Raw genomic sequence first — 11,011 nt, 5'->3', positions numbered from 1 at the left:
CACATATCTCACATATATATATAACCTATATATCTCACATATATATCACACCTATATCACATATATAACCTATATATCTCACATATATATATAACCTATATATCTCACATATATAATCTATCTCACATATATATCACACCTATATCACATATATATAACCTATATATCTCACATATATATCACACCTATATCACATATATATAACCTATATATCTCACATATCTCACATATATATATAACATATATATCTCACATATATATAACCTATATATCTCACATATCTCACATATATCACACCTATATCACATATATATAACCTATATATCTCACATATATATAACCTATATATCTCACATATATATCACACCTATATCACATATATATAACCTATATATCTCATATATATCACACCACCTATATCACATATATATAACCTATATATCTCACATATATATCACACCTATATCACATATATATAACCTATATATCTCACATATATATAACCTATATATCTCACATATATATAACCTATATATCTCACATATATATAACCTATATATCTCACATATATATTAACCTATATATCTCACATATATCACACCTACATCACATATATATAACCTATATATCTCACATATCTCACATATATATAACCTATATATCTCACGTATATATATATCCTATATATATCACACCTATATCACATATATATAACCTATATATCTCACATATCTCACATATATATATATATATAACCTATATATCTCACATATATATCTCACATATATATATCACCTATATATCTCACATATATATATCACACCTATATCACATATATAACCTATATATCTCACATATCTCACATATATATAACCTATATATCTCACATATCTCACATATATATATATAACCTATATATCTCACATATATAATAACCTATATATCTCACATATATATAACCTATATATCTCACATATATATATAACCTATATATCTCACATATATATAACCTATATATCTCACCTATATCACATATATATATAACCTATATATCTCACCTTTAAGAATCTCACAGTTAAGTAAGGGATAATGTATAGCTACGAGGTCATTGTCGCAAAATAATTGACCGACACAGAGTTTAAAATACCGAGGCGCCTCGCCGAGGTCAATTATTTTGCGACAATGATCGAGTATAGCTATACATTATCCCGCTTATTACATGGCTAACTTACTAACAATATACCTAATTCATTTTACATCGACTCGCAACACTGGTTCTGGGCTTCTGGCTCCGCTCGTCGCTCCGCCCCCTGTCATCGCCGGCAGCTTCGCCGGCGGCAGCACTGATGTCAGTGGGCTTGATTGCGAACAGCTGCGCACAGCGGTCATTATTGTGGGCTTGATTGCGAACAGCTGCGCACAGCGGTCATTATTGTGTGATAATTGACCGCTGCTAGGGGTAACGGAGCGCTATTGACCAATCACAAGCAAGCATTTCGGCGAATGTGAAAACGCCATGTAATAAGAATGAGTAATTCGATTTTGGTTTTTAAGAAAAAGGTTTGTAAAGCTATTTTTGAAAACTACAAGGGTGAATAACACTGTTTTGTTTGTTTGTTTTCTTTTAGAATACTGTTTTGGAATCTACATTTTTGTATTTTTTTTGTAAAGCTAAATTTTGAAAAACTGCAAGGGTGAATAATACAGTTTTGCTTGCTTTTTTTTCTTTTCTTTAGAATACTGTTTTGGAGTATACATTTTTGTATTTTTTGGTAAGAATATAGGACAGGCACATATAAGCACTATGCTTCAGTCTGTACCTTTTCAGTCACTGTAAATAATCAAATATTGATAAATGATGATGTATATTGTACTGTGTGTGATGATGACTGAAAAAATAAACTACTACTATCACCTATATCACATATATATAACCTATATATCTCACATATATATATCACCTATATCACATATATATAACCTATATATATAACCTATATATCTCACATATATATATATCACATATATATAACCTATATATATAACCTATATATCTCACATATATATAACATATATATAACCTATATATCACACCGACCTTGGCTCTGAAGTGCGTGTGAGGAGTGGCTGCGGAGGAGAGGTAGTCGGCCGCCGCCTGGCTCAGCTGGGGGTCCCCTGCGCTGAGCAGGCCGGCCAGGGCCCTCAGAGTGGACCTCCGGGGCCACAGGGAGGACAGGGGCACCTCCTGCAGCTCCGAGAGGCACCGCACAGGGTCCCCACTGCTGAGGGCCTCCGCAAACACCCCTGTGTGTGAGGCAGGAGAGAGACGGTGTGTGAGGCAGGAGAGAGACAGAGAGAGACAGAGAGAGAGAGAGAGAGAGAGAGAGAGAGGAGAGAGAGACAGGAGAGAGAGATACAGGAGAGAGAGAGAGAGAGGAGAGAGAGAGAGGAGAGAGAGATACAGGAGAGAGAGAGAGAGGAGAGAGACAGGAGAGAGATACAGGAGAGAGACAGGAGAGAGAGATACAGGAGAGAGACAGAGAGAGACAGAGAGAGAGAGAGAGAGAGGAGAGAGAGGAGAGAGAGAAAGGAGAGAGACAGGAGAGAGAGAGAGAGAGAGAGAGAGAGAGAGAGAGAGAGAGAGAGAGAGAGAGAGAGAGAGAGAGAGAGAGAGAGAGACAGGAGAGATACAGGAGAGAGAGAGAGAGGAGAGAGAGACAGGAGAGAGACAGGAGAGAGAGAGAGAGAGAGAGAGAGAGAGAGAGGAGAGAGAGACAGGAGAGAGACAGGAGAGAGAGATACAGGAGAGAGAGAGAGAGAGAGAGAGACAGGAGAGAGACGGTGTGTGAGGCAGGAGAGAGACAGAGAGAGACAGAGAGAGAGAGAGAGAGAGAGAGAGAGGAGAGAGAGACAGGAGAGAGAGAGGAGAGAGAGATACAGGAGAGAGAGAGAGAGGAGAGAGAGACAGGAGAGAGACAGGAGAGAGACAGGAGAGAGAGAGAGGAGAGAGACAGAAGAGAGACAGAATATAAGAGTATCGATATGAACCGAACCTCTATCGCACGGGTGCTACTGCAGTAAATTCATTCATCACAGAGACCGATTCTTCTGTAGCACGGGCAACATATATGTGCACTGTACCCTGATATAGGGTGTTCACTGTTTTTCAACCTTAATCCAATGATTATGTTGTGAGGAGGATGTGATAATCTGTGCGGTAATCTGTGTGATAATCTGTGTGATAATCTGTTAATCGGACACGACACTGTGTCTCGGCTGCACCTTCTAAGAAACTCTGCCAGATGTTTTTTTTTTTATCTACTTTTTTCTCCCATTTTCTATTTTTCTCCCATCCCAATTTCGTATCGTCCAATTCTACCCTCCCCTGCAATGTGGACTAAGCCTTACATCCCCTCCGATACTCGAGGAGGCAGCCGTCGCATCTTTTCACCTGCACAGCGTGATCTCTCAGCGTCGGGGGTCTGTGTTTTGGAGGGCACGCCGCCCCCGTCGCTTCCTGATTCTGCTGCGCAGGCGCACCAACCGACCTGTAGGAGTCGCTGTCCACAACGTCCGATCCCCACCCATCAGCTTCCCACCCCCTAACACTGCCAATTGTGTTAGTATGAACGACCAGCCAAGCTGATAGCAATGCGGAGAGCTGGGCTCGAACCCAGCGTCTCCTGCATTGGTGGTGAGCGCCTTGCCGACCACCTAGCCAAAAACTCTGCCAGATGTTTAAAAATAATAATGACGATAGGATTCAGGTAAAGACATCGTCAGAATGCCTCTTTAAGCCCCGCCCCTCACCCTCTCGCAGCAGCTGCAGCAGGTGGGTCTCCATGTCCGTCACGCCGTGCTGCAGGACGTAGCTGTGGAACTGGAACACCGTCAGGACGTCCCGGGACAACAGCGCCACGGGAGGACAGGAGGGGAACTGCAGGTCAGGCCTGTCCGCCATCTCACCCACCACCAGACCAATCACTGGAGGGGAGGAGAGAGAGTGTTATAGTACAACACCTGACCAATCAGAGGAGAGTGTGTGATACAGAAATACTCCAGCCTCTCTACCTGTGTCAGCGGTGTGGGTGCCCCTCCAGCAGGGCGGCGCTGTAGCTACCTGTGTCAGCGGTGTGTGGGTGTCCCTCCAGCAGGGCGGCGCTGTAGCTACCTGTGTCAGCGGTGTGTGGGTGTCCCTCCAGCAGGGCGGCGCTGTAGCTACCTGTGTCAGCGGTGTGTGGGTGTCCCTCCAGCAGGGCGGCGCTGTAGCTACCTGTGTCAGCGGTGTGGGTGCCTCTCCAGCAGGGCGGCGCTGTAGCTACCTGTGTCAGCGGTGTGTGGGTGCCTCTCCAGCAGGGCGGCGCTGTAGCTACCTGTGTCAGCGGTGTGTGGGTGTCCCTCCAGCAGGGCGGCGCTGTAGCTACCTGTGTCAGCGGTGTGTGGGTGTCCCTCCAGCAGGGCGGCGCTGTAGCTACCTGTGTCAGCGGTGTGTGGGTGCCTCTCCAGCAGGGCGGCGCTGTAGCTCTGGTGCATGCGTTTGAAGACACGGTCCAGCGTGGTGTGGAAGAGCCCTGTGGAGCCGCTCCAGTCATCCCACAGAGACACCAGGAGGGGGCGCTGCGCTAGAGCTGGGAGGACTGAGAGAGAGAGAGAGAGAGAGAGAGCGAGAGAGAGAGAGAGAGAGAGAGAGAGAGCGAGAGAGAGAGAGAGAGAGAGAGAGAGAGAGAGAGAGAGAGAGAGACATCAGAGAGGACAGACAGTCAAAGACCAATAGCATTTCATATGAAGTCATTAACCCTTTCACTGCCACACGACAGCCGGTTAACCCTTTCACTGTGACAATACAGAAGGTTAGCCCTTTACTATCACACAACCGACGGCGATGCTCCATCATTAGCATCATTAGCTCCGCAGATCGGTTGTGTGATAGTAAAGGGTTAACCTTCTGTCGTGTGGCAGTGAAAGGGTTAAAGAGTAGGACTAAAAAAAAAAAAAAAAAATGCAGTTATTAGTGTGATTTTAGTTAAAAAAAATTTGTTGTTGTTTTCGTGGAAATCGGCCATTTTGAATGACTGGCCGTCGGTGAATGTAGTCATTTTGAGTCATTTTGAGAAGAGGACATCCAGAGCTTTCAATGAGAGTTGGAATCTTTCAAAACTACACTTCCCAAAGGCCTCTAGCTTTCTGCAAGCAAATGACTCCCTGAGCAGAAGTGACAGGCTGCCTACAGCAGAGGTGAGAGGTCACCTACCGTCAGCAGCAGAGGTCAGGGCTCCCAGTCGCTCCACACTGGTCTCTCCCAGGTCCTCCAACAGCTGGGTCTGACTCGACAGCTTCTGGAGAACGTCCCGCCTCTCCCACACGCCGCACACGCCACTCAGCAGCTACACACACACACACACACACACACACACACACACACACACACACACACACACACACACACACACACACACACACACACACACACACACACACACACACACACACACACACACACACACACACACACACACACACACACACACACACACACACACACACACACACACACACGCACGCACACACAGAGGGAGAGAGAAAGAGAGAAAAAGAAAGAATTAAAGGACAGTTCAGATTTACCTCTAGCCCTAATTCCTATTTACAAGATGTATTTGTGTAGCCTACGGTCACACCACACGTCTCAATGGGCTTCACAGGCCCACAATGCACTTGGCTGACCCCCCAAAGAAGATAAGAGATGAGATAAAAACACATGTAAAAACCCACTTCAATCAATCCAACAGCCACACCGTCAGCCTAGCTTAGCGTCATTCACTGGAAGTAGGTGTGCCAGTGTATCCTAGTTCAGTCACGAAATACACTCCAAATACAACTCCAAAACGTTTTTCAAAAATCAACAGGGCTTTTGAGGTGATGAAATCACTGCACCCAGGAAGCAGTGGTTCGGCAAAAATAGTTATATAGAGTATATATCTGCTTAGAAAATGAAAATGTCTAATTATTATTATAATTTTTTTCTCCGCGTGGTAAATACACAGGTCACAACATGTTTACAGGAAGGTTTTGGAGTTGTATTTGGAGTGTATTTCATGGCTGTTGGGAACTAGGCTACACTGGCACACTTACTTCCAGTGAATGACGCTAAGCTAGGCTAATGGTGCGGCTGTTCACTAAGCCTAATGCGTGCACAGAGAAGAAAAGGGTATGTATCTGCTTGTCTAACTCCAGGGTAGATGGCAAATAAGCAAATTTCCTAGGAATAAAGAACTACAACACCCAGCAGCCCACCTGTATGAGGTGATTACAGAACTACAGAAACACTAGGAATAAATAACTACAACACCCAGCAGCCCACCTGTATGATGAGTTACAGAACTACAGAAACACTAGGAATAAAGAACTACAACACCCAGCAGCCCACATGTATGATGAGATTACAGAACTACAGAAACACTAGGAATAAAGAACTACAACACCCAGCAGCCCACATGTATGATGAGTTACAGAACTACAGAAACACTAGGAATAAAGAACTACAACACCCAGCAGCCCACATGTATGATGAGTTACAGAACTACAGAAACACTAGGAATAAAGAACTACAACACCCAGCAGCCCACCTGTATGAGGTGATCGCAGTACTGCAGGTGGATGACGATGGCTACGTCCAGGTTCTCGTTGCTGGTGGTGAGGGGCAGGGGGCTGCCGGCCACGCTGTTGCCCACCCCGGTGTCCTCCGTCAGGGCTTCGCTCAGGTGGGCCCTGGCCTCCGGATGCTCGCCCCTGGAACACAGACAGGCACATACACACGGTCACCACCAGGGGGCAATAGCAGAGCAAGAAACAGCACTCTGTGCTTTAACACTTTCACTGCCGCGCTACCAAAACGGTTAACCCTTTCACTGCGACAGTACACAGAAGGTTAACCCTTTCACTGCCACATGCCAGCAGGTTAACCCTTTCACTGCCATACTACAGAAGGTTAACCCTTTGCTATCACACTACCGACGGTTAGGGTTAACCTTCTGTAGTGTGGCAGTGAAAGGGTTCATGTATCTATCTGGTCTGCCTCCCCCTCACCCTATCTGGTCTCCCTCCCTCCTCACCCTATCTGGTCTCCCTCCCCCCTCACCCTATCTGGTCTCCCTCCTCCCTCACCCTATCTGGTCAGCCTCCCCCCTCACCCTATCTGGTCTCCCTCCCCCCTCACCCTATCTGGTCAGCCTCCCCCCTCACCCTATCTGGTCTCCCTCCCCCCTCACCCTATCTGGTCTGCCTCCCCCCTCACCCTATCTGGTCTGCCTCCCCCCTCACCCTATCTGGTCTGCCTCCCCCCTCACCCTATCTGGTCTCCCTCCCCCCTCCTCCCTATCTGGTCTGCCTCCCCCCTCACCCTATCTGGTCTGCCTCCCCCCTCACCCTATCTGGTCTCCCTCCCCCCTCACCCTATCTGGTCTCCCTCCCCCTCACCCTATCTGGTCTCCCTCCTCCCTCACCCTATCTGGTCTGCCTCCCCCCTCCTCCCTCCCCCTCCCCCCTCACCCTATCTGGTCTCCCTCCCCCCATCTGGTCTCCCTCCCCCCTCACCCTATCTGATCTGCCTCCCCCCTCACCCTATCTGGTCTCCCTCCCCCCTCACCATATCTGGTCTCCCTCCCCCCTCCTCCCTATCTGATCTGCCTCCCCCCTCACCCTATCTGGTCTCCCTCCCCCCTCACCCTATCTGGTCTGCCTCCCCCCTCACCCTATCTGGTCTCCCTCCCCCCTCACCCTATCTGGTCTGCCTCCCCCCTCACCCTATCTGGTCTCCCTCCCCCCTCACCCTATCTGATCTGCCTCCCCCCTCACCCTATCTGGTCTCCCTCCCCCCTCCTCCCTATCTGGTCTCCCTCCCCCCTCACCCTAACTGGTCTCCCTCCCCCCTCACCCTATCTGGTCTCCCTCCCCCCTCACCCTATCTGGTCTGCCTCCTCCCTCACCCTATCTGGTCTCCCTCCTCCCTCACCCTATCTGGTCTCCCTCCCCCCTCACCCTATCTGGTCTGCCTCCCCCCTCACCCTATCTGGTCTCCCTCCTCCCTCACCCTATCTGGTCTGCCTCACCCTATCTGGTCTGCCTCCCCCCTCACCCTATCTGGTCTCCCTCCCCCCTCACCCTATCTGGTCTGCCTCCTCCCTCACCCTATCTGGTCTCCCTCCTCCCTCACCCTATCTGGTCTCCCTCCCCCCTCACCCTATCTGGTCTGCCTCCCCCCTCACCCTATCTGGTCTCCCTCCTCCCTCACCCTATCTGGTCTGCCTCACCCTATCTGGTCTGCCTCCCCCCTCACCCTATCTGGTCTCCCTCCCCCCTCACCCTATCTGGTCAGCCTCCCCCCTCCCCCTATCTGGTCTGCCTCCCCCCTCACCCTATCTGGTCTGCCTCCCCCTCACCCTATCTGGTCTGCCTCCCCCCTCACCCTATCTGGTCTGCCTCCCCCCTCACCCTATCTGGTCTGCCTCCCCCTCACCCTATCTGGTCTCCCTCCCCCCTCACCCTATCTGGTCTCCCTCCCCCTCCTCCCTATCTGGTCTCCCTCCCCCCTCACCCTATCTGGTCTGCCTCCCCCCTCACCCTATCTGGTCTGCCTCCCCCTCCTCCCTCCCCCTCACCCTCCCCCTCACCCTATCTGGTCTGCCTCCTCCCTCCTCCCTCTCCCTCCCCCTTCACCCTATCTGGTCTGCCTCCTCCCTCCCCCTCCCCCTCTCCCTCCCCCCTCACCCTATCTGGTCTGCCTCCTCCCTCCCCCTCCTCCCTCCCCCCTCACCCTATCTGGTCTGCCTCCTCCCTCCTCCTCACCCTCCTCCCTCCCCCCTCACCCTATCTGGTCTGCCTCCTCCCTCCCCCTCTCCCTCCCCCCTCATCCTATCTGGTCTGCCTCCTCCCTCCTCCTCACCCTCCTCCCTCCCCCTCACCCTATCTGGTCTGCCTCCTCCCTCCTCCCTCCCCCTCTCCCTCCCCCCTCATCCTATCTGGTCTGCCTCCTCCCTCCTCCCTCCCCCTCCTCCCTCCCCCCTCATCCTATCTGGTCTGCCTCCTCCCTCCTCCTCACCCTCACCCTCCTCCCTCCCCCCTCACCCTATCTGGTCTGCCTCCTCCCTCCTCCCTCCCCCTCACCCTCCTCCCTCCCCCCTCATCCTATCTGGTCTGCCTCCTCCCTCCCCCTCACCCTCCTCCCTCCCCCCTCATCCTATCTGGTCTGCCTCCTCCCTCCTCCCTCCCCCTCACCCTCTCCCTCCTCCCTCCCCCTCTCCCTCCCCCCTCACCCTATCTGGTCTGCCTCCATGTGGAAGACGGGGGGTGACCCGGGCGGGGGGACGGCGTCCCCGGTGTCCTCGTCGTCGAAGTCGGATGTGTTGAGGAAGTCAAAGCTCTCCAGGGCGCTCTCCACCGTCAGGCTGAGGCTGGAGGAGCGACTCCTGTGGCCGGGGAGACGACACTGTGGAGGACAGGAGGACATGAGGAGGACATGAGGAGGACCGGAGGAGGACATGAGGAGGACCGGAGGAGGACAACGCCGGCACCCGGCTGGTGCTAACTAGCTAGCCATCGCTCCGGGAGCTAACGCCGGCACCCGGCTGGTGCTAACTAGCTAGCCATCGCTCCGGGAGCTAACGCCAGCACCCGGCTGGTGCTAACTAACTAGCCATCGCTCCGGGAGCTAACGCCGGCACCCGGCTGGTGCTAACTAACTAGCCATCGCTCCGGGAGCTAACGCTGGTACCCGGCTGGTGCTAACTAACTAGCCATCGCTCCGGGAGCTAACGCCGGCACCCGGCTGGTGCTAACTAGCTAGCCATCGCTCCGGGAGCTAACGCCGGCACCCGGCTGGTGCTAACTAACTAGCCATCGCTCCCGGGAGCTAACGCCGGCACCCGGCTGGTGCTAACTAGATAGCCATCGCTCCGGGAGCCAACGCCGGTACCCGGCTGGTGCTAACTAACTAGCCATCGCTCCGGGAGCTAACGCCGGCACCCGGCTGGTGCTAACTAACTAGCCATCGCTCCGGGAGCTAACGCCGGCACCCGGCTGGTGCTAACTAGATAGCCATCGCTCCGGGAGCTAACGCCGGTACCCGGCTGGTGCTAACTAACTAGCCATCGCTCCGGGAGCTAACGCCGGCACCCGGCTGGTGCTAACTAACTAGCCATCGCTCCGGGAGCTAACCCCGGCACCCGGCTGGTGCTAACTAACTAGCCATCGTTCCGGGAGCTAACGCCGGTACCCGGCTGGTGCTAACTAACTAGCCATCGCTCCGGGAGCTAACGCCGGCACCCGGCTGGTGCTAACTAACTAGCCATCGCTCCGGGAGCTAACGCCGGCACCCGGCTGGTGCTAACTAACTAGCCATCGCTCCGGGAGCTAACGCCGGCACCCGGCTGGTGCTAACTAACTAGCCATCACTCCGGGAGCTAACGCTGGTACCCGGCTGGTGCTAACTAGCTAGCCATCGCTCCCGGGAGCTAACGCCGGCACCCGGCTCGTGCTAACTAACTAGCCATCGCTCCCGGAGCTAACGCTGGTACCCGGCTGGTGCTAACTAACTAGCCATCGCTCCCGGAGCTAACGCCGGCACCCGGCTGGTGCTAACTAACTAGCCATCGCTCCGGGAGCTAACGCCGGCACCCGGCTGGTGCTAACTAGCTAGCCATCGCTCCGGGAGCTAACGCCGGTACCCGGCTGGTGCTAACTAACTAGCCATCGCTCCGGGAGCTTACGCCAGCACCCGGCTGGTGCTAACTAACTAGCCATCGCTCCGGGAGCTAACGCCGGCACCCGGCTGGTGCTAACTAACTAGCCATCGCTCCGGGAGCTAACACCGGCACCCGGCTGGTGCTAACTAACTAGCCATTGCTCCGGGAGCTAACGCTGGTACCCGGCTGGTGCTAACTAGCTAGCCATCGCTCCGGGAGCTAACGCCGGCACCCGGCTGGTGCTAAGTAACTAGCCATCGCTCCGGGAGCTAACG

The 11,011-nt window shown here is 52.1% G+C and overlaps 1 protein-coding gene across 1 annotated transcript in view; it reads right to left on the bottom strand.

Annotated features, from left to right (window-relative positions):
* Window positions 1–11,011, bottom strand: part of ripor2 (RHO family interacting cell polarization regulator 2) — a gene marked incomplete at its 5' end in the record, with an annotated part of 174,533 nt that overhangs the window by 7,617 nt on the left and 155,905 nt on the right. Inside the window, 6 exon segments of the mRNA XM_084312062.1 lie at window positions 2,099–2,304; window positions 3,811–3,984; window positions 4,476–4,637; window positions 5,252–5,384; window positions 6,624–6,786; window positions 9,309–9,481. Coding sequence (XP_084168188.1) covers window positions 2,099–2,304; window positions 3,811–3,984; window positions 4,476–4,637; window positions 5,252–5,384; window positions 6,624–6,786; window positions 9,309–9,481 — 1,011 coding nt within the window.

Source organism: Notolepis coatsorum (assembly GCF_963971535.1).
Source record: "Notolepis coatsorum genome assembly, chromosome: 4".
Classification (NCBI taxonomy): domain Eukaryota; kingdom Metazoa; phylum Chordata; class Actinopteri; order Aulopiformes; family Paralepididae; genus Notolepis; species Notolepis coatsorum.
The sequence above is the reverse complement of the archived record's forward strand: the minus strand, read 5'-3'. Positions and strand labels throughout refer to the sequence as shown.